Source organism: Anarhichas minor, unplaced genomic scaffold, assembly GCF_050575085.1.
Source record: "Anarhichas minor isolate MPS153535 unplaced genomic scaffold, ASM5057508v1 ptg000080l, whole genome shotgun sequence".
Taxonomy (NCBI): Eukaryota; Metazoa; Chordata; class Actinopteri; order Perciformes; family Anarhichadidae; genus Anarhichas; species Anarhichas minor.
This window is the reverse complement of record NW_027466526.1, coordinates 667947-693039: the sequence shown is the minus strand read 5'-3', so window position 1 is coordinate 693039 and position 25093 is coordinate 667947. Positions and strand designations below refer to the sequence as shown.

General features: G+C 40.2%; 1 protein-coding gene across 1 annotated transcript; it reads right to left on the bottom strand.

Annotated features, from left to right (window-relative positions):
• Positions 1–1210: 1210 nt before the first annotated feature.
• LOC142938202 (uncharacterized) lies at positions 1211–23671 on the bottom strand. The gene is made up of 9 exons (XM_076081457.1): positions 23385–23671; positions 22527–22581; positions 19456–19532; positions 19102–19236; positions 18459–18608; positions 17412–17466; positions 17010–17190; positions 2664–2734; positions 1211–2224 (listed from the first exon to the last, which is right to left on the bottom strand). The coding sequence occupies exons 1-9, from the start codon at positions 23669–23671 to the stop codon at positions 1418–1420; spliced, it is 1818 nt and encodes a 605-aa protein (XP_075937572.1). The 3' UTR covers positions 1211–1417.
• Positions 23672–25093: the final 1422 nt, after the last annotated feature.

The following is a 25093-nucleotide window of genomic DNA, read 5'->3' as shown; positions in this document are numbered from 1 at the left end:
CTCGTCTGTCTTTCTCGCCAAAGATGTTTAAGACTCAAGACGGTTATTTGCTAAGCTTTGCATCTTGGTTCCTTGAATTAGATTACAGGCCTAAATAAGTTATGGTTGATGCACATTGTCATTATATTTATTGGTGCATTCAGAAAACCGTTTCACTGTAAGCACTCAAGTGTCTGTGCAGACATTATTATCAAGCACACAAATCACAGGTTTGCATGAAAAGACTGGCTGACATGAATGCTGGAGATATATTCTTCTGACTGACAAAATAATGATAAAACATTGTGCTGCTCACCATGTTGTCATGGTTAGACGATGGTCGTCATGTTGGAGTTACATGACAACATGGTGAGCAACAGAGACACCATCACTGTTTCTGGTTGTGCTGGATTTGGGGCCACTGTTTAGCAAATAATAGTAAAATAATTAAACTTACCAATAAAGCATTAAAAAAAAAAAAAGTTGTAGCAGTAGTGGCTCAAGAGAACATGAATGTTTATCTTAATCTATTTCATATAGTTCGTCCAATTTGACAAACATTGTCTAAAGTAAAGTCAATAATGATCAGATCCACCGCCACAAAAAAGCTAGTATTATCACACTCTAAGCATTATTTTTTATTATTTTTTCACAAATTTGATTACACATGGTTATAATGAAGTGACAGCAAGCCAAGTCTGTATTATTAAAGCATCCTTTAAAGGTGCCTCACTTTTCTCTTTTATATTTATGGTAGGAGATAGACATAAATAAACAGATATCTTAAGACGTAATGACAACCTAATGAAGGATTATGATTTGGAATAACATGCAGATGCAGACAGTATGCTTACAATAGTACACATAGCTTATTGTACTTACAAAAGTTCATTTGTATCACTTGTTTTGGGAAATAGTACGAAGTATACCATACATACAAAAAGCATCTTAAAAACAACCAACTAGTATAATCATACCTGTTAAAAATATATATTTATTAAACATTGTATGACTGTAATTATATTTCAATTTCCCAGCATCACTCACTACAGTGCTCACAGACAGTGTATACTGAAACGATAAAGCAGCCCACAAGGTGACAGTATGTCTTAATTAAAAATAAGAATATATAAGCTTTCATTTGTTTTGCCCGTTTCTGACATGATAGTTATGAATAATGTTTTGAATAATAGCTTTTGAATATATATCTGAAATTGTGATGGTGTTTTTGTAGCTGACATCATTAAGCTGTCAAAGCTTCTATTGCTTTCTTGACATTTGGGACCCTGTTTACTTTTCAGTGCTGACTCTACATGGCCGTCGAGTAAAACTTTTTCTTTGCTCTGTCACCTTCATTATTTTAAAATAGTATCGTAAAGTATTGCTTACTATTTCCAGCACCGCTCATCCAACGACTTTCTCTTTTCTTTCCTCATCCTTATTTCCTGTTATTATCTTGATTGCCTTCATCATTATCCACCCCTTTCTCTCCATTTGGTGCGGCATCTTTGGCTGAATTCTCGACAGTCTCCAGCTCTGTTCCACTTTCCACTTCATCATCTCCTCCACTGACCTCTCCATTCACGTCACTCTTTTCTTCTCCTGCCTCCTTGGTAGCTCCCTCTTTTGTTTTGCTCACATCTTCATCCTGGTTACTTTCACTACGGCTATTTCTGCCGCTATCGTTCTCTTTTGTCTCGTTATCTGAACGAGTCTTTCCTCGGTCACTGCTGTTTTCTGTCTCTTTCTGTTCTTCCCCCATGTCTTCATCATTAACTTTGTCCTCACTGCTTTTCTCCCCCTTTTCACTGTCTTTATCTTGCTCCTCTTCTTCTATATTTCTGTCCTGCTCATCTGTTTCGCCCTCAGACGATGTATGGCCTCCATCCTCTTTCTCTTTACTGTCCTGGGTCATATCACTGTTGCTACTGCTGGACCCCTGCTCCTCACATTTAACCTCCTCCTTACTCTCATCTGTGACCACCTCCTGTACTTCTTTTTTTACCGCCTCCTCCTCCTCCTCCTCAAATCCCGCTGTTGCTCCCTCTTTTTCCTCATTTAGCTCGGTATTTTCCTCCTTATCTTCCCCTCCTTCTTTTTCACCAATTCTTTCCTGGTTTTCCTTCATTTCATCTTTATTAGTGGAAGGGTCTTCTTCTGTGGTGTTTTCAGCAACAGCCTCCTCCTTATCTCCTGCCGTTTCACCATTCTCCTCTGCGGCTTTTGTAGCATCATCTGCAGAATTCTGTAATGCAATAATACCACGGAAACAATTTATACTGTGGCTCTAAATATTTAAACAGGCATACAATGTAATTGCATTGTTACAATCATTCCCCCTGTGACATACACTTTCCTGAAAGAAAGAGATATCGCTATTATTTGCTATACAAATCAAGAGGAGCCAAAGCACTATGTATTATTTTCAAAACCCTTTTAATGGCATGTCAATCAATATGCCTAACATACTATGGGTGATATTTATATGAATTATGTATCTTAAAGCAAAGTAAAAGTAGGTGAAATAGATAATAATATGAAAATCAGTATCTTCAAAACTAGAGCAGACTCATCATTCTTTGGGTAACACGCTACAAAACCGAGTGTACACCTTCACCTCTTTACAAAGATGCCATTACTTGCTCCTCTAACAGTATATTATATTCAGTGCTGCTTGTTTCTACCTCCTCAGCTGGCTGGTCTTGGGGGGTCTTGTCCTCCGCGTTCCCATCATCAGCCTTTGATTCCAGGTCATCTGGTAATAGAAAGAGAACACAATTATGTTACCTGAGCACACTGTTTGCAAAAAGCTGAAGAGAGACGCGGGCTTATTTCAGAGAAAAGTAGTCTGTTTAAAAAAAGGGATTGAATAAAGTAGGTTTCAGTGTGACTTTATGGGATAGAGAAATCTCTTTGTTTCGTCCAAATGTATGACATTGTGCCCTGAATTGGCTTATTAGGGGCAATATAACAAGAAGGATGATTATGGGTGTCAGCCTGGTGTAAATACATCAACATTTATTACATCTCACATAGGCTTAAAGAGACTTCTCTTGGCCATATCAGACACAATAGAGACGGAGGTAATAAAATGCCATGAAATGCATCAAAGACATGAATCATATTTTGATTCAACATTCTGTTTTGTAGAAGGTCAAAATGATTAAATGCAGCAAGTAACTCTGCACATCTCAACATGAATTTAACGTAAAAAAAATCCCAAATAGGCTATGCGCTGGTTAATTCAGAATCATGGCACTCTTGTTAAGTGTTTTGTTTTCCATTCCCTCATGCAATTTTACAGGTTTAATATGAGGAATATTGCTGAATACTTTTCAGGACCCTAAACCCAGTCAGAGCCGATTACATCATTCCAGAAATTCAAAAAAAGATCCTATAAATAAGGGAGCTTTTATTCATCATCCAGTTATTGAAATTATACATCTTTTATACCACAGTTGTTTTCAGTCTTTCCTGACCAAAACACAGAACAAGACTGACACCTGGTGGAGAAGAAGAAAAACACCCAAGACCATCTCTGCCAAGTAAACAACTTGCACAGACAATGGAAGTGTGGCAGAGAGAGCCAGAAAACACTTTGTAAGCTCATGAGGGGAGGGGATGAGTACGACGGGGCAGTTCAAGGTGGTGAGAAGATTCAGAATTAGATCATCTTCATCATCGTTATAATTATTACCACCGCAGTAATCGTCCTAATAATCCCCGTTAAGGTAGATGTAACACACAAACATTAAAAGAGTTCCTTCAAGTCCTCACAACCAGTGTTGCTGTTTATCCACGACACTGGCTTTCAATTTAAGAGTAGGCAGTCAACATTGATTTGAAAGTAGAAATGGGCCCCATAATTTATTTTTAATATGGAGAAATCCATTGTTTAGTCTGTGAAAGCTTTTTTAATTTCCTATATTCTTATCAACATTGTTGCAAGCTGCAGTCTAAATATTTCTGCCCAAGACAAGATGTGTCAGACAGACTGAAAAAGTACATTAGGAGAGTAGATTGGAGACAAGAAAAAAATATATATATATTTGCCGTAATAGCAGTCTGCAAGACAAGAACATCTTGCCCAGTCCCCCAAAGGTATCACCTGTCATCGTGTACTGCCTAAACAACCACATAGTGATATCGTGGATGTTGGTGTTTAAATGAAGACATCACAACTCAGTAGCTACACACTCATTTCCATTGAAGCAATCAGCCCAGCAAGGCAGGTTTGTTGAAGTGCAAAATTATGACTTTTTTTTTTTTCTTTTCAGTTTTTCGTGTGAGCCTGTGCATCAAAGGGCTTGAAGTAATTAACCCTAAACATCATAAGCGGAATACAACTATACGCTCTGATAAACAGCACAATTACACACTTGTTGTGAAACAATGGATGCGACTGAAATTCCCAATCAGAAATAAGCAGCAAAAGAGTGAGGAAAAAACAGTGTAATTAATGTCTTTAATATTATTTTACCTTTCTACACATACCAGTTAAAGAAGAAAAATGACTCGGGTAGAGATTAGAAGAGTTTATGGAGACAGTTAATGCATTTCAAATGCAAAACTGATTGAAGTTTAGCTATGGTGGGAGATGAAACGTTATGGTAATAATATCGGACCTCTTTAAGAATATTTTATGGAAATTGCCCGCATTCATTAACAGCGAGGGCCAAGCAATTGAGTGTAAGCAGTAAGCAGTGGATGAGCCGCAACGACTCTAAACATCTTAACATGATTTGAGGATGAGGCACCGGCTCATGAAAATGCTAAATCAAATTAAACACAATATTTAGAACCTCCCTTTCTTGCTCTTCATTAAACCCAGGTTCTGGTGTTGCGAAATTACTTTATAGTGTGTGTGTGTGTGTGTGTGTGCGCGTGTGTGTGTGTGTGTGTGTGTGTGTGTGTGTGTGTGTGTGTAAATCTGAATATGTGTCTGTCTGTCTCTTTTTTTCTTTCATAGTCAGGCAAAGACACACACACACACACACACACATATGCCTTCTTTCCCTTACACACTATTATCAAACAAACTTTGACAGCGCACACCCGCACTTCTAAAGTCGTGCTACATCTCATCCATCATCAGTGTGAGGCAAAACGAGGATGCAACTGTAAGTGTGTACAATTACTCATATAAACGTCTCCAGCTGCCATTGTCATGAAAGGTAAAGTTATAAAAGAATGTTGTTCCAGAGAAATGTAATAACTGCACTGCACTGCAATCACACAACTAAAGATGACATAATAATATAATAATAATGATAGTAAACTACAACAACCTCCCACTTCTCTAAAAACAAACCATTTCTCTCTTTCTTTACTACCACACATACACGTATATCCTGCCTTACTGCTGCAGATTTTAGTTTTAGGGAACTGGTTTGTATGACGAAACAAAAAAATCAATAAAAAAAAACAGGTGATCTGATCTCTGTGTCCACTCTGCAGCTCCATAGAGTTATATTGTGTAGCTTTGTTCTGTGTTTCCATTTGATCATCCAATACTGGCAACCCTAACACACTGGGGGAATCGAGTGTGCAGTTCACACGAGGTAGCAGGATGTAAATATTATTCGACGAAATACTGTATGTATGATTTGTATTCATCAACTCAATTAATAAATATCACAGCAGAAACATCCCACATGGTTCCCTGTGCTCAGATGAACCCTGAATCTGAGCTACATTGTCAACAATAGAGCATTGTTTTTTTAATTCCCAGCACAGTGTAAGCAAACAGCTGCATCGTTTCATGAATCCTACAGGATGTAAGGGATTGTTGTCAATCATCAGCCAATGACACAATGTAGATGTGCATTACATCAGTGTATTCTTCAGTCCTCTACTGAACAGTTGAAGGGGGCAAAACTGTCCAGCAGAGACTTGCAGGGTCTAATATCATGTTTAAAAACTTTTCCACTTCCGAGTTAAATCCATACAGTAACATCACATTCTTAACTCCCCAGGAAACATGTTGCAGACAAGGGCATGAACCCATCTTATATTTCATGGCAATGTGAACCACAAATAGGTTTATCGAGGATGTATATGTTGCTTTTAACAACAGCGAATAAACCTTTCCTTTAATGTTCTGCAAATCATTATTCCAGTTTCTCTAAAAGCTGTTATGTCATTTTGAACAGGTCAAGATGTTCTCAGTGCTGTGGCACTTCTGGGAAAACCTATTGAACTGAATAAAGCTCTTCTTAGTCTGGAGACACTTCTAGAAAACCATATCAGTGAGGGTTTTCAGCTCAAAAAGAGTATTGAAAATGTCAAAATATAGTACTGTTGATGCCATGCTTTTGTGCACAATCTTGTGTTATATGGTGTGAAGGCGGTCTAACAAGTTGCTAAATGAGTTGCTAAATGAGCCAAACACTAGTCCACCATTAGCTCGTTCGTGAGGTTACATCATGAGACTAGTGTGTAGTACGTTTATAACCTAACCTTTGCCCTTTATTGATGCTTATTATAATTCAAGCTTCCAAAATTATAAAAGTGGTGTTAATTAGTGTCGATCATGTTGCTGAACAAAACGTGCAAGTGTCATAAACGTTTGTTTTCCACTGAGCTTATTTTCTGCAATAATTCCAAATCCAATGGAAAAATCACATTGGCTTTTTGTCAAGGGAACCATAGTAATGCCAACTCCGGCCTGCAAAAATACGTCATCCCTGTCAACACATTCTCACACCAATGCATCAAACAACGCAGCTTGGTCAATGGCACTAAGTTTCAAACTATGACGCTTTACGTACCCGCCTTGCTACATTTTTGCGTGACAATACACACTCATTGCATGTATTTTCAAAACAAGGGTTTTAGTAACAAAGAACGACTGCCATGTAACTGTAGCGTATAGGAGCTTTGACGGCGACTGAAAAGGAAGGATTCTCCTTTCTTTGAGTAACATGTGTGTTTACGCTGTTGATTTAAATCTTGGGAGCATTGATGGCGACGAAAAAGGTCAAGGATTCTCCATTCTCAGTGAGTGAACAAGTGAATGGGAATGATTGAAACTGGGATACAGTGATCCTCGACTGAAAATCAATGTGGTTTAGGGGCAAGGGGACCCCTTCGTCCCCCTTGTTCGGACCATACCCATCTTTTGAGTGACTTTGTGTCCTGGAAATGTCTTGGATTCCATGGTCATTGGAAGCTTCTTTTTTTTTGGGATGAGGAATAGTAGAATCTTTATTTCAATGCCACTTCTGAAAAATCAATGCCTACATGTCAGAGGTTGTAGTTCTGATACAAATCACTGTTTTAATACACACTGTATTTGTCACGGTCAGGCAGTGTCTCCTGTTTTCCCTCTACACCTGTATCTCTTGTTTTCCTCCGTCTGTCTCTGTGTGTGTTATGTGGGCGTGTCTCCTACCTGGTCTCCTCCCGGCTCCCTCCTGATTACTACTCATTCACTTCACCTGTCCAGTCTACCCAGCTGCCTACCCTCAACTAATCTACTCAACAACATATCTACCCCGGCTTTCCATCGACTCATCGCCAGATCGTTGTTGCAACCACAGTGATAGTTAGTCGTTCTCGGCCGCTCAGTATTTTGTTTTCTGAATTCATTCCTACTGTTATCTCTTACCTGCATTTACCTTGTCTTCCTGTGCCCACAGTGGATCATACTCTCTGGTTCCCAAGCCTGCCTCCCCTACCAGTGCATTCCATTTCCTGCCACGCTCACACCCCACTCTGCCTGCCCTGCCTTGCTCTGCCCAGTATCACCGCCCATTATCCCCTGTAAATAAACCTTGTTGACATGGCCTCCACAAGCCAATTCTACTTTCAGCGGATTAGCTCTGCAGTGTTAAATAAACACTTGACTTACTACTTAATGTACCTAAATCACTTCACACAACACTCCCTGTATATCACCATACAGTAGATTGTATTGCTTATTTACACCCAGCTGATTTAACCCACTCAGCACATGGCTGAGTTATGGCGGGGTGTAAAACAACATGGGTAGTAACTCTAAATGGTAATTATAAAATGTTGCCACTCAGCAAGTGTGCTCCAGTCACTGGCCAGAGTCTTGTTAAAACATTTAATGATGGTAAGGCCGTGGCCAACATGAGAAAGACCCAGTTGGTATTGGGTATATAGTGATGTGACACAATCCAGCCATATAGTGTAAAAGCTGATGACTGCGCAATAATTCTGTTCATCTGGTTCTCTCTCTCATGCATTCACATAATATATTTGAATGTTATTCATAAGTGTACATAGCTAAATAGCATACAGTGTCGGTATCACGAGAATCTTTAGGGTAAAAGTGATGCATGTAATGCAATCAGCAATCCGGCAAACCACAAATGAGCACATCCACCTTATCATATTTGTAATGGTAATGCTTTGTACATGCTAAATGTGGGACTCAAAGGTCATCACAACAACTGTATTTAAGAGGAATGCCATCATTTTAACACATGAAGTTCAATTAACTTGTCATTGAGCACTACAAAAAATGAGTTGTGTGGCTCTGGAGGAAGGTTTTCAAATGACAGATGCTATTCAGTTGCATTATGGGAAATGTAGGATCCAGCCTTTTCGGGGCATGACCTAGACTGGGGCCTAAAAGTCATATCTTGGCCCCTGCTGCTTCCATTTTGACTTTTTTTTTATTAAATCCTCCAAATTTATGCATTTAAGTGCAGCGCTAAATCGCTCAATAAATGAGGAAACTGTGCTTAGACGGACTAAAATATCCACCCATCTGTGATCTGTGATCGTTACCCTATTCGATCCTAGCTGGCATTGGGGGAAGGCAGGGTACACCTTGGACAGGTCGCCAGGCTATGACAGGGCTGACAGAGACAGTAGAGACAGACAACCATTCCATTCACATTCACACCTATAGACAATATAAAGTCATCAATTGACTTTGGACATGCAGCTGAGCCCCCCTTCACTGATGTTTCCCTCTTTTAATCCCTGAACATCTCAAGGTAGTAGAGCAGCGGCAGGGTGAGTGCCTCCACGGTTTTGACTATCTTGTGCAGGACCCAGTCGTCGTGCCTTCAGTACTGGCCCTGTGTCAATGCTGCCATGCAGCCAAAAAGGATCTACAACATGCTCTAGTTCTGGAAGTTGCAGTGTTGGCAGGTCTTCTCTGAGCTGTACCCAAGGCGCAGGTTCCAGGGACTGGTAAGGGTAGTGTACGTGGCCCTGATAAGAAAGTTCGGCCTCGCTTGGAGTGTCTCCCACATATACGCTCAAATCACTGCTCTGTTAATCACAACCTCCCATGTTGTCCATCTCCCTTGCTGCTGATGGCACACAGCCTTGATTGTTCATCCTTTATTGTGGCTTTGGACCATATCTTGGCTGCCATTTCCACTCCAAAACCGGCCCTGCCTGGCTTCAATCCAACGATCTCTTGGTGTTCCAGTTAATTGATTGCCTGGTTTACTGTCTGCATCACATTCCACTTGCATCCTGTGCAAACTTTGGCGATGATGTTTTGGACAGACAGGTCAGGTGAGTCCCTCAACTCGAACACAAGCCTCACCTTCTCCTGTTCGTAGCCAAAGCTAATGAATTTTAGTGGAATCTTCAAGGTATTCTTCCCAAACAGTGCCGTGTTAGAAAGACATAAAGGAAGGCCAAGCCATTTACAGGTGTATTTGTTGGCTTTTGAATCCATCTTCAGAGCTGTTGTTGAGGTGATGTTGCACAACTTCAGGGGCCGCATCAGACGTTGGTATGTGAAAAGGATGCGAGAGATCGAGCAACCCATTGCTTTACCTTTCTCCAGCTGGTGCAAACAAGTTGAGATCTCCTGAGTTGTATAGCAGACATGGAAGTTGTTAAAGTACTTTGCTACTCGTCTCTAGATGCATGATGGTACATGTAAGAAGTGGTCGGGAACAGACCAGTAGGCATTTACGAGATCCAACCAAATTACGCCGGGATCTGATTTGCTGCGCTGGGCTTTCTTGATTTTGTTCCCAGATCATGGCCGAGTGCTCCATGCAGCCAGGAAACCCTGAAACGCTTGCCTTCTAACAACTGGTGTTGATGTAGTTGTTTGCCACCACAGAGAAGAATATCTTCCCTTCCAGGTTTAGCATGGCCATACCTCTGAACTGGCTGACGTTGTGGGAGTCTTTCTCCTTCGGAATGAAGCCGGTGTCCGTTTTGCTCCACACTCATGGGATCGATTGGGATTGCCACATCCATCAGCTTCCACAAACACTTCAGGAGCCTGGGGCAGTTACCCTATAGGGTATGGAGTTTGGTCCAGGTGCAGATGCAGCTCTTGCTATCTCTACCACCTGTGACTTCAGACCATTTGGAGTGGTGCTAAACTGTGAGGATTGCTCGGGTGAGCGAGGTACATGCACCAGGGGGCTCTCCCTTTGGTTGTCCCTAAGCTGGAATTTGATGTATCCCTCCAGATCCTGCTTGGTGGTCTGCAGTGTCTCTGTCTTCTTCTCCCCGGCAGGCCTAAGGCTTACTCGAAGGGGTACCGGAAGTAGCTGGCCCTAGCTTATACAGTAGTAATAGGACATATAGGGGTCATTTAAAGTACTTATAGACTATAACATAATGTACATTCATCTTTGTTTCCACGATGCATCTGAATAAATAACACCCTATCAATAGAGTGAATTTTTTCAATAGAGTAAAAAATGCCTCTCATCTAAAGTTAAGTGCAGCCCTGCGCTTAGAAAGTTTGACATTTAATCAGAGGAAGGTGCTGCTTAACAATGTTGCAGTTACACAGACAGAGTCATATTCATAAAGGTCACAGCTTCAGTTAAATATTTTAATAACTCATGGAACTTGTTCTCTTACTTTTCTCACAGTTGCCGGAAACCATGCCATCCAGTGTGTTCATCACATGAAAGGTTTATTTCGAATGGCTTCTGTCTAATCAGTTTTGTCTAAATCTAAATGTTTTCATGTTCTCTTTGCACCTTAAACTTTCTTATTTGGATTAAAAATGATAAATGAGTGAAATGTAAAACATTTGAAAGTGTATGTATTAATGCATTATAACCAACAGTGATTAACAAAAAGCATGTTGCGTGGCAAATGATGTAAACTTAAGTTCTCCACAAATGTCATATTTACTCTTGCCATTTAGGTTGAATGTCAACGCTGTTTCACTGTCTTAGGCTGATACAAATCCTGCAAATGCTGATGTTCCTATCACAGCTACTCCAGATGTGCGACTAGCTAAACCTGAGAAACATTTAAAAACACGCAAAGCAGGCTAGATTACAAGTGAGAGAAATTAAGAATCTTTTTTTCATTGAAAGTGTCACACGTTACCCTAACCCTATAATTTACGTGTCACAGCCCTCACTGTTGTATGTCACAGCTGAAACACTTGTTAACAGATTATGTGGCAGATTAGTACAGCTACTCTGCACTTTAATCCAGTAATCCTGCATCAAAGGGTCATGAAGAACCTTTTTGAGCTGTAGTGAAAAGGGAGAGATGAAAGGAGAAGAATTGAGGAGGGAATTGGAAAGGATGGCCATGTTGTCTGAAATGTGACATGCAAGCGTGTGCACATAAAAACAGTCACGCACATAACATACACATAACATACACATACATACTTTTAACGCAGTGCTCACACACCAGACTTTCTAAGAACTTGGCAAATGTTGCCATCTCTCATCCTTTGCTGCTGAGCCTCTTTTTTTTTTGACACAGACACACAATTTCAGACACACAGCCTCTTTATGTACATGTCTCCTGCCTCCCAATGCTGTTCTGAACCCTATTTCACTCTGACAGGCGTTATAGATACACATTCTAACAGAGCTAATTCCCCAAGGCAGCATCACATTTTATGACACCAGAGGCAAAAAGTTGATCTGGCTTGGATGGCTTGTGCATGTGTAAAGGCACGCATAAACACACAGACACACTCACATATGCAGCAATATTAATTCCTCTAATATTCAACTTGCAAATAATACCAAGAATATTTCCATTTAGAGTTTTGGAAATTAGGTATTCTGAAAAATATTTCAAAACTTCCTTGACTTCAAATTGAAGTCCCTTCAACAAAAATGGAATGGACATAACGTGTACCTATTGTGTGGCATGAATTGAATTGGCTCCTGCTACATTAAAGGATGCAACCTTGTTCATGAAAAGGAGACAGCAGGCTACTCAGAACATAACGTTATGTGTAAAGTGGATTTTCTTGATATTTCAATGCAACTTGGTTAGAGTTACTCAAGTCGTTTGGAACTCACCATCTCCAGACTTAGAGATAGGAAACAAAAGGCAAGATGAACCTTACTGAGGTACTGGGACTTCACAATTGAGATTCCAAAATAAAATAAAATAAAGGAGGGAAGATTGTTGAATCATTTGTTCTTTTAAACTCTGTCCTTCTACAAAATTAACCCATAGGTCATTTATTCTTAGGCGAAGACCTTTAATGGGCGACTGTGACTAAGTGGATAGCAGAGCCGTCCTTCAATCAGAGGATCGGCGGTTCGATCCCCGGCTCCGGCTCTGCTAGTCGCATGTCGATGTGTCCTTGAACAAGACACTTAACCCCAAAATTGCTCCTGTAGCTGTGCCTACGGTGTAGAAATGTGATAGAATCTGAATTGTAAGTCGCTTTGGATAAAAGTGTCTGCTAAATGACTGTAATGTAATGGCTGTAGCAATTATGACGGGAGCAAAAGAGGATGTCAGGTGACGCAGTGTAAAAAAACTATGAAGTCTGCATAAGGTGGGGGTAATGATGGATGGACGGGTGAAACAATCACAGGAGGCCGCTGTTCGACTCTCATGTGAAACCAAAAGTCAACATTGAGTTATTTGACTTTCATATGTAGGTTAACCTACGTAATGCACATGACGTGCATTACATTTGTAACGTAGGTTAACTTAATTTGAATAGCCTTTTAACCCAAATCCCTTTTCCAAAACATAACTAAGTAGTTTTGTTGCCTACACCTAACCAAACTGTGACTGTTTTGCATTGTTAACCACAGGTTTCAAACTGCAACCGTTACATTAAGTTAAGAGGACATGTTAATCTCTTGCCACCAGTAGGGGCGCAAATTGAAGAGAAGCTCCTGTAGGTTGTGTTAAAGTGTATAAGCAAACAACCTATGTGTTCGTACGAGTTGGAAGACTTGGTTTTTTATCATATTGCTGGGTTTCAGGCTACACAGACTGCATGGAATCGGCTTCCAATTGCAAAAACTACACGTGTGAAAACTTGTTTGATTTACAGCACTGTAAATCATTATTACAGTGTAGCTCGCTTGGCAAACAAGTCCTTGAAACAAGCCCTATAAGTGCCCGGCAATGTAAAAAGTGAGTTTATTTAGCTTGAATTTTCTTCCATTGAATAAAGTTTTCATAACAATTAAAGAACAGCTCAAATAAAGATACCATCAACAATATCCAGAGAGTGTGTTTTCACAGGTAATACTCTGACAAGTCATTCACCATATCCAAAGTATCATTAGCCCCCAAAGAAGTATTATTCCAACACTATTTTAGCACCAAGTGTGTGCATCTCTGCATCCTTTACGAACACAAAATGCGAAAAAGTACTGCATTGTGTTATATGTTGACTGCATTGGTTGCATTGAGTTTCAAATATCCTCGTGATTTATTGTTCAATTTGATCATATTAAATAAAAACAAGGTTATTGGTGCCGAAACTCACACCGCACTGTTATGTGTTTTAAAGTAGCACCTGTATGTCAAATATCAATGCTGTAGTGTTATTGGCCTAATTCCTGCCATTATGTAAAGAGGGACAATTTGCTTATTTTGGCAGATACCAATCATGGTTTGAGTAGACTAGAAAAGGACACACACAGTTTTGCAAATCAGAAAGCCCCCTTACTAATGCATGCACATACAATCCATGTACGAGTCCACATAATCAGTAGACCCCCTTCATCTACCCATTCTGTTGTGCTTTCCCTCTTGCTTCCCCTTTCATTTCACTTGTCCATACCTTTCTGTCTGTCCGTCCTTCTTGAAGTGCAAGGCTCTTTTGTTGATTTTCAGAGCAGCAATTTGTTCCCAGCAAGGGGCAGGGACAAGTGAAATGCTGCTTTGATGACTCTAAATGGAGAGATTATCCAAATGAAAGGCAATTATTCCAAACCCACCCCATCCCTCTACCTCTATCGTTTTTCCTCCACTCAATGCTTATGCTCCACCATCTCGGGTTACTCACTATTTGATTATACCTGTACTCTTTTTTTCCTCCTTCCTCATAATGTTCTCCTGCCTCCATCATCTTACCTCTTTATTCCCTCTTCTTCAACCTTTCTCTTTTATCCTCCCTTCTCATTACATCCTATCTCCCCTCCCCTGCCAAAACAAATTATTTCCTTGTTCTACTATCTTTTATTCTTCTCTGTTTTCCCATTTCTGCTGCTTCTCTTTTTACTTCTCATCTTCCCTCCTCTCTTCTCAAGGGAAGCATTAACTGAACTGGTCACCAAGGCCCTTTAAGAAAGAGAACACTGATAAACGTCCTATTTCTATTTTGAGGTTAGCAACAACTGTTGACTTGTTATATACAACCTGAACATGAATGTGGTTTTGATTACTGGCTAAATTGGACAAATCATTGTCCTTAAAAAATGGCTGCCATAAAATATAACTCTGTTGGGTGAAGCGTAGGACGGGCAATGTGTCTTGTTGGTGAAGTACTTTACGCCAAATGTCTTTGTTATAGTTCAGATTCATTCCGTGACCTTTGCTGCATGAGTTGTCGCACTGCCTCCCCCTTGTCTTTGGCTGTCACTCACCACTGTGTTCACTCTGATGAAGCAAAAAAGTCAGAAGCTTTACAATACACCAGACAGACACTGCTGAGTTATCTTCAGTCTGGCTTCCAGCAGCTGATAGACAGTGAATAATGGAGACTGGCGTACTGACACACACAAAAACTAACCTCCCTGTCACAACAGAGTCAGCACAGAACAGAGGGAGAATCTCAAGTTATGAGGTCACTCTGTCTCCTTTGTCTTTTCTCTCTATCATTTGCTTCTTTTAAAGCATTGCATCTCTCTATAATTTCCTACCCCTCCCTCTCTCACAAAAACATTGATAATTCCATGACACCTTTATAATAATCTTTTGTTTTCATTCCAATGTTCCAGCACACCAGATGTCTGAAGTGTGGGTGTCATGCTGTGTTCTTTCCACAGCCTCTGCCAGTCAGCAATTTGTTTTGGCTGTGTTCTGTTTGGCACCAGATTGGGATGTGTTTACCTGATACCCAGCCAGGGCAGGATTTCCCAAAGGGACACCAAAAACACCTCTGTGCTGCTGTGAATCACGAAAACAAAGGGGATATGAACACTGTGTCCCTATTGAGAAGCTAAACTGGACAAACATGAACGCAACACTAAATGTAAAAGTCAATGGGTACATAAACAATTTGTTTTTGGTGAGCCAATGGGCAACTATGATTTCAACTCGTTTGCTTTTGAGAAGCCAAATGCACAAATAACATCTTGGCATTGGTTTGCCTTGGGAGAAAAGACGAGGAAATATAGGAGATTCCTTTAGGAAACCTCAACCTGCTGAATCTTACAAAAGCTTTGTTCAGCACCATGGACAGAGACAAACCAACTGCCATGCAGAGACTGCATTGCATGGACTACACCTAGCTACTAAGCCAGACAAATAAATAAATATTGTTTCTTGTAAACATGACACATTTGAAAAAATACTTTATAGGTCAAACAGTATACGGTGCATGAAAATATGATACGCTCTCCAAGCCTTTCAAACAATCTTTTCTGATGCCTGATCTTGTTTTCCGAGCTGTCCGTCTGTTAATTTAATCTTTGCTCAATGTCACCGAAGGGGACCAATAATGCAACATGTTTTCTCTACCCGGTAATATGACATGCCACACAATCTGATGCTCGGGGGATTTTGAGGGTGACATTACAGGTTTCAAATGCAGACAAAGACGAACGCACACACATTCCTGATCCCTCTCTTGATGCAAAATGCCAGCTCCCCTGAACCACAGACAGAATTCTCCACGCTCCTTTGGGCTTCAGCTGTCAAGACTCCTGCCAGAGTAGCAAACAGGCAACATCTATCATGAGCCAGAGATGACGTAATGGTGGTTCGTACCGCAGTAGGCGTTATAACAAGGTCAGCAGCAGTCTGCAGAAAATCCCTTTTACTGTAATATTTTGTTTTCAAAAAGAGAAGAAAAACTCTCAACTCCTTCTCACAATGTATAAATCTGTATATATCTACAATGTATATACTATTCATGGGAAACATCTGAAGAGACCCAGAGCAACAAAACATCTTAATATTTAGAGGTAAAAAGAGTTTCTGTAGGACATCATAACACTGAAATATCTCAAGCCCAGAAGATGACGTAATGTGTTTCTTGTAATAGTAGTTAATGTCATCATGCAAGACCTACTTTCAATATTTCTTGCTCTAATTTTTTGCAGAGCAACAGCGCCACTATGTGGGCATTTAATGTTGCAGCAGGTTACATAAGATTTAAAAAGCCATGCATTACATCATCTGGATATCATATTACCTTGTATTACTGTATACAAGCCCTGTTTGTGCACATGTTTATGGAAATGATGTGTGGGAGAAGACATAGAGATTTTAAAAGGCAGCTCTTATGGTATGTGACATTCTTGTGAGAAGTGTCTTAAGTTAAGCCAGGCACTCATCTCTTCTTGATTGCACAAGCACATGCAACCACATATGTAAGCATACAACCCCGCAAGTATTCACTTCATCAGGGATTGAGAAACAGAAACACACAGATACACACAAACTCTCTTTTGCTTTTGACTTGCAGGGTGGAACTTTTATTTCCTCCCTCTGGCAGTGAGAGTTATTACACAAACACTATCGACGTGTGCTTGTGACTAATGCCTACAGGTGAGCTCGCTGCACCCCCCCCCCCCCCCTCAGAAGCGCAGAGCCAAAGCCACTTCCACCACACTGCATTTGCATTGGTATTCCTTTTCATACCGTTCGATTTGTTTCTACATTACCATTATCAGAGATGCCGAGGGTCATGCTTTGTCCACTCCTCTTCTTCCTGAGGGACATGAGTCTGGCCTGAGAGATCTCTCTGACGATGGAGGACAGGTGACCCTTGCTGCCATTGTGGCTTGGAGGAGAGGCCTTAGAGTTTCCATCACCACTATCACTGCATCTGACCATAGACTTACTCTGGAGGAAATACAAGTCGAGTTCAATTGATGAGAAACTTGTGGAAAACATGACCAACAATAAAATCAAATTTAAATCTGTGCTAATTGTCTCTATGCAAGCTGGTTTATATAAACAACGTCAAGTATGCCAGCTATGGAAATGTTGAATTTCTGATTTCCAATTTAAAACTAAACAAAATAATCAAAATAAATGATGTCGAAGGCACGTGTAATTCTTACATTTCCATTTTGCTTGGAGAATCTGTAGATAGGTGGTAGCGAGTAAGCTTTCATTCTGTGAACAAAACAATTTTGTATTAACATAAATACATGATGGAGAGTGTTTGCCATTAATGAACAAAGGAGTCTGAAATGAAATGTGAATGTGAAACTACAATAGAACTAAACTTCATCTGAAAATGAAAGGTTTGAGGTTCAAACACTTTACTATGTGGTATTTGATTAAAAAGTAAAGTTCCAATTCAACAAATACCTAAATTATGAATAGATACATAAATAAAGTGTGTTTAAGATACTGTAGCTTTGTGTGGACGCATGTGATATGGTAAGTTCTCTTTCTGATGATCTTTGTTCCTTTCTAAAGATTATTCAAACATTACAGAAGAAAGGCTACACTTTTATTTACATGTAGCAAGTTATGCATCCTTAAAAGTCTATTTGGAGCTATAGGATGTGGGGTTCAGGAAACTGGAAAGCAGATATTAACCCTGGAGGACTAATTAATTGCCACACTGGAACACAGAGAGATACAATCTGATCGCTCTTAAAGAACCTTAGTGACCTTAGTTACCTTGCTCAATATAAGGTAATTGTTTACAGAGATTTTAAGGAAATTCAAAGATATTCTGACAGTGAGTTTAGAGGAACAGTGTGTGGTATTTAGGGGGATCTATTGGCAGAAATTGAAGATATTAATAAATATGTTTTCTTTAGTGTATAATCACCTGAGAATAAGAATTGTTGGGAGCCATTTATATCTACATATGGAGCTGGTCCTCTTCACAAAGCAGACCGCCGTGTTTCTACATATGCCCAGAATGGACCAACCAAACACTGGCTCCATATTACCATTCGTGTTTTCGCTGTTGTTGTTCTCCTAAACGCTTGGCACACTGGAGAATTTTCAGTTGGTGGCAATCTGCAACCTCACCGCTAGATGCCATCAAATCCTACACACTGCACCTTCAAGTTGTTCTTTTAATATATAGGTTTGAGAAGGAAAATAACCACATTAAATTGAAAATGTTCTGATACTGGATTACTTACCCATTGACTCTCCTTGTCCCTCTGGGTTTTGTAAAAAGAAGATCACTGTAGGGCAGCTTCTTAAACCTTTCTCTTCCCACAGCAACATACAGCTGACTGCACTCCAGTTGATTCCCATCAGTCACCGGGTGGCCTTCATAGGTGTAGAGACTGGGAAACAGAAACAACGTCAAAAGCCCCACAGTGTCCATCATGTGTTTCTACCAGTTTGTAAAAACAAGACGCACTAAAGTAAAGTAAAGAAAATCCTCCTTTAATCATCATATGGTCATTTATTAATACATTATTATTAATATGCAAAAATGTCCGCAGCAAAGTGCTAGAAAATCTTATGAGATAATATGATATAATATGATTATTTTGGAAAAGGTAAAATATGCAGTTTTCCTATAAAAAGAAAAATGCTTTAGAATGTAATGCAGCTCCCTCTCCTCATTCGCACACTAGCTCGCTTGACCACCACTGTGCTGCCTCTCTCTCTGGCTCTGAGCCACGAAGGAGGAGCCAACTTTCAATACTGTTTGTTTACAATCAGCAACTGACAATGCTGCATAGTGTACCTTTAGCAAAACAGAAATGATACCATGATGTAGGGGAAAAAATACAGTCCATATAAAACGTGTGAGCATTTTTGTGGGCCTACCTTCGGACACCCCCGAGGACTCTCAAACCCATCTTCTCTGTGATCATCTCTAGTATTCTTTCAAACTGGCTGAGCATCCTCTGGTGGATCAACACCCTCATGGCCGGGTTTAAGACATCGCCATTTGCTACCACACTAAGTAGAGAAAATATACATGACTGAAGCAAATACACACTGATACTGACACAGACTAGTTTCCTTTGTCAAGTATATCCCTGTGAGTATATGTAAACAGGCAAAATCAGGGTTTCATATATATATATATATATATATATATAAACAATCTGAAAACATTGAAGGCAAAATAAAAACAGTGTGAAACGGTTAGTGGGAAATTGGGGAAATTTTACTTACAAAATTGTACACGGCTCCTTGATGGGTTTCAGAAATCGAGCTGACACAATGATTCGATTCGGTGGCAGTGGTTTGGCCTGGAAAGGGTGAAATATGTCAAACATTCAGCTGCTCAGAGATCATTTAATATTTTGTGGCACAGGTATGGGCAATGAGACTAAAAGAGAAAAGTGCGTGTGTGTGTGTGTATGGATATACCTAAGACTGCTTTAAAAGCTTGTTAGCAGATCAGTGTGTCCAGTTGGGATTTAAGGACAGCTCCTGTTTCCCAGTGGAGACTCAGAACAACAGACCATTGCAAACTTTGGGGACTTTTGCTTTAGGGACCAGCAGGCTAATACTGAATGTCCTCTAGAGTCAGAACTGCTTTTAGAACCAGAGCCACCAGGAGTGGCAACAGTTTCCTGTATCGTAATTGTAGATAATAATATGTTTATTCACTAAAAAATGTGACCGATCCACTTCTTTAACTGTTTGGCATCTTTTTTTCTTTGTTTTGCGAGACATAAACGGCACCAAAAACCAAGATCGTGTAACTTCAAAAGCTTTTCCCCCCGACAGCAAAAAAAGAAAGAGCTATTGTACACACTAAAAATAATCTGCCTCTCGTCTCTGTGACGGCAGAAGAATGAGCCTTCTGAAATCCTTTAAGGTTGTGAGATTGCGAAGAGTGAGCACTGCAGGTCCTGTCCCATAACACCCGGCAACCCACTGTGACACTAAGATTTGGATCCTCTGAGAGGGAGAGAGAGATAAGGAAGAAGGTATATTGAAAGTCTTCTGGGGGCCTGTAGGAGCACCCTGGCAACAGAGGTGTGAAGGCCAGAAGTAGTAATATACTTCATTAAAAAAAAAGGTGTGGGACACATTCAGAGGTATACCAGTGACAGGGCATAAGGTCACGATAATGATTTTTATCAGCACATGATCTTTAAATGTAGAGCAGGAAGGAAATGTCACCTCAGCTCATTTTAGTGTACATGTACAAATTATGTTTGGCCAAAAGCTTGTTGTACCGTTAGTGCTAAGCAGTAACCTGTGACAGGAAACCCAGACAGAGGAAATACCACACCCACTCGATTCCATCTACAGAGTGCAGATGCTAGATGCAGCTAAGTTAATACGCAAAGTTAGTGCTAATTTAAGATGAAAGACATTTGTGAATAACCAGGACTTGACTGGAGGTGGATATCACTATGATTCTCCTCTCACTTGAACACTCTACCAGTATCACTGTTTACTGCAACCAGCAGGCTTGAGCACTGCTTGAAGTGGGTCCTCTCAAGGCCACCTAATCAAACATAGAGCAATAAAGAGGGACATTTCAAGGTAAAAGGGAATGTAAGAACAATAGAAGATCTTGTATGTGCAATATAAAAGGAAGGATTTCTTCATAACAGGGACTATTGTCACAAGCTGGGGTCATAATGAGCCACATACAGAATGGCACATCTGAAGCAGTGACCTTCCTATAATGCTTCAAAATCAATAAGGACAAAGAAGCAAACTTGCCAACCATCCAGCCGGCTAAGAGTTCTCATCATTAATCGACACAATCAGGCAGGTAAAGTGGGGTAGCGGGGGCGGGCAGGGTCCTCGTCAACGAACTTGGCTCTTTTTATGCTCGCCACGTAATCACAACAGCAACAATAAACCCTTGAGGATATCTGTGATTAATGAGCTTATAGAGCTGAAAAACAAAGCTTATTTAAATTGAAATAGCCGGTGAAAAGACGAAATCTAGTTCCCAATCAGTTCCTGATTCTATTTGTTTGATTACCTTGTAGAGAGAGGCAGGCCACACACAGCTAATGCTGTATGTGGTCAAAGAAAAAAAGGGGCAGCACACTTGTAGTATCCTAGAGAAAGACCTTGTGTTTCAATGACTCTGATTAAAATCAGCATCAAAAGCTTTTGCCCCTATGTATTTGTTGTTTCATTAGACATTATGCTATTTTATTATGGGGGAGAAAAAAATACAAATTTGGAAGAAGACCTGCAGTTGACTTTCAAACTAGAAACAATACACCCTTGAAGCAGGTTTTAAGCTGCTCTTGTTCTGGCTGAGACTTCATAGCTGGTGATTAAAGATGCATTGAAAGGAGGGATGATTATGATCCATAAATCAATAATGCATGGCCATTGAGACAACAACAAAGTGATTATTCACAGTGAACAATAGAGACGAATGCTAAACAATAACACCTTGCTGAAGTGATCTTTCTAAAACCGTTACACTGTGACAAATCCTCATGTATCTTGCATTTAGTGGCAGTTTCATTTCAAAAAGTTGGATTATGTAAGGATACAGTAACTAAACCCTGTCTTGAAAAACATAGCCATTGAAGGGTTTCATTAATCTCCAAACAAAAAATGAATGAATAAATAATAATGGAATAAAGAAACAACAATTTAGAAAATGTGTCTATGATTAAAGGTATTCATTCTCATGTGGCTAAACGTTAACTGAGCTTACACAGCTGGATATTTTGGGTTGTGTTTTTGTGTCTGGCAAAGACTTAGTACAGATACTGGGATACTGGCTCACTGTTTACATGTTGTCCAATCCACAGCGATTGAGTGAGTTAGCAAGTGACTGACAGACTCGGTCAAATGATGCTTCAAGATCTTCTTACTGCTAAAACTAAAGGAGGTAGAGTGGAACCTGAGGATCTTCTCTGGCAAGTGCATGTAGGGACTTACTGCACTAGAAGACTCTCTGAGTGATTGACAAGAGTATGTAAATTATGTAAACAGGTTCCATTTCTGCAGATTGTGTTTATATGATGCCAAAGAACATACAGACACAGAAAGTACTTTTCTCGGGCTACACTTCACTCTTATGACACTTAAACATTTAACTAGGAACCGTTCCTAAATGATCTGGATGAATTCATCTGTATAAAACTGGGGCCAAGTTAAGCAAATACACACATGCTAACACACTGCAATTTGCTACAGCTACTTCACTACTTCACTTAATACAGTTTACTACACTACTTACCTTTCTTGACTGACTTTCTGATAAAATGAAAGAAGGCATGCTTGATTTAGCAACACTGTTGCCTTACCTGCATTGGAAGAGTCTGCATCATCTTCTTCCTTCTTGAACCAATCTGTAGGTAACTACAGACAAAACATAAAGGGAAATGTGTCTCGATTAAACATACACAGCTATCTGATTTTCGACAGAGGTAGTCTGTAACTCACAAACTAAGATTGTTTTTAAATAGTATATCAATCAGGGATGGAAATGTGCCGACATGTTAATTTGTAGTATGAACTATCCATCATCTTGGGTTTCCTCTGCTGTTAGCTTTGCTGCCAGGTAAAAGTAATGTAGCTCCTCATTGTGCCCAATATGTACAAACACATTAACTGTAAGGAAACAGTTAGTTGGTGAATCATTTGTGAATTCATCATCTCTTGAGATCTGATTTTCCACACAATTCCTGTGGGTATTGAAGCAACACCATGGTATGCACTGAGAGGAACGACAGGATGGTGACTAAGTGCACTGTATATCCAGTTCTGCAGCAGATAATGTATACAAAAACCCACAACTTTCCCTGACATGGTGACACAGTGACAGTACACACACACGTCTTGGCTTCAGAATATCTTCCCACTTAGCTTCTTCACCACTGCCTTCTACAAATAACTTGCTGCACAAATCTCATTATCTGCAGTATAAGTCCACTTATTTTTAGGCCAGAGCAGAGCACACTTCTCTGGAGTGTTGATCTCATCTGCCCCATGCTGTGACTCAGCACTGGGCCACTGAGTCGTTGTCTTAAAGTTATAGTCTTTGGACACCTGCAGTTGTATGAATGCAAAACAACAGTATTCATGCATGTGTATTATTTAGGATTAGACACTGTGAGAAACTCATTTGAAAAATAGTTAAGCCAAACGTTAGTTAGTCTTACTCAAGTCTTTTGAATCGCTCCCTCCCAGCAGCGACGTACTGCTCCCCGCTCTGCAGGCTCTCCAAGCAGTCCACTTTGTGACCTCCTCTCGGCGTGTAGATGTTTCTCACCGCTCCAAACGGGGCTTGTATGTCGCCGGTCACCTCTCTCAGCAAAGTGTCGAAGTTGGCCACCCTCTTTTGGTTGATCACAATCCGGCGAGCGTCGTAGTAAGGGTCGCCGTTTCGGTACATGAAAACGTTCTTCACGACCGGCTGTGACAGAAAGTTTGGCTTCTCCGAGCTCATCGTTGTGCGTAAAAAGCAGGCTGGCGCGCGACGTAGAGAGAGATCTTTGTTATAATAAACAGGTTGATCCCAATTGCGAGACAAAAGCTCATAGGCCATTATAAGTACATTAGAGCTGCTCACTCCTGGCCAAATGTTTAGAGTTGATTAGGGCTGAAGCGGCACGCAGATCTTCGAAGACGACAGCAGTTGGGACACAGATGAAGCGTTCAGGGGCAAAAGGCTAATCAATAGAAGGTAACTGAATATAATTTAAAAAAATATGAGCACATGCATTAAACTATTGATGTGTCCTGGTGTTATAAATGTAAACTATCCACAAATTTTAGCAGAAGCGCAATCCACTACGGAGGAACAGGTGCAGAGTTATCCGCTTCGTGTGTGCACCGCAATACGCATCAGGCGACGGTAAAAGTCAAACGGGACTCTGTGGTTTCCCCACGATGTAGGCTGGGTCTCATGGGAGCTCATCTGTTGGGATGTATCTATGGGAACACGCCGCTGTTCTCTCACCGATTAACCAGGGACATCACAGAGCCGTAATCAACAGGTAGTCAATCATGAGAAAAAATATGATTCTTTATTAAAATGCACACCATCAGTGTGTAGAAAACATAATGAAAGATGCGAAGAGCTCTGTGAGAAAATGTATTTAATTAGTTTGCATGACTAAGACGCTGTAAAACTCTCCAACAGCCAAGTGCGTAAGTTAATTGGGCACCAAGAGACCAATTGAAAACCCAGCTGTGACATCCCGAAAGTGGGAGAAAAAAACATGTTTGTCCTGTGTGCCATAATTGTGTTGCGTAACAACATTGACATCTGAACTCGATGTCCTTTTTCCACATTATGGCACGTTTTTCTATCGCAGCAATTTAAAGTCAAATGTATTCATTATATAAAGGTGTGGATTATTTGTTGTTTATATCCAATTTCCTTAGTGTAATTGCATAATAATATTTCAGATATTTAATTAGCTGTGGCAAATATACCACAGCCTACAGAATGTCTGTTAAGTTGTGTTAGCTGCCGGTGGGATGATTAGCTCTTTAAATCACCAAAACCTCTTCTTACTTCTTTCACTCCCACTTTCATCAGCATGCAGCAATCAGCGAAATTATTACTGTTCCACATGTTGGGTGAGGTCAGTCCGTAGATACATAAATAAAATATATAATGTATAGGATAATGTACAGTCATTTTCTGGCTGGTTGTAACCTAACCGCTCTGCCAGCAGCTGCACCACTTATTTACTGTGGTTCAGCTGTAAACTTCACAGTTGAGATTCTCTCCTGAGGCCACATGATGATGCTATTTCATATATTTAGATTTAGATAATTGTTCAGCAGGGGAGTGGTGCAGATACATTGTTTCTTGAGAACATATTAAACATGTTGCCCAAATATTAGAAAGCATACAACA

Excerpts from the sequence above, each read along its gene's own strand:
- LOC142938202 (XM_076081457.1), bottom strand. The coding sequence starts at position 23,671 with ATGAGCTCGGAGAAGCCAAACTTTCTGTCACAGCCGGTCGTGAAGAAC. Across the intron at positions 19,533-22,526 it reads TGCAGACTCTTCCAATGCAG|GCCAAACCACTGCCACCGAA; the intron begins GTAAGGCAACAG and ends CACCCTTTCCAG. Across the intron at positions 17,191-17,411 it reads TCTCCAAGCAAAATGGAAAT|AGTAAGTCTATGGTCAGATG; the intron begins GTAAGAATTACA and ends TATTTCCTCCAG.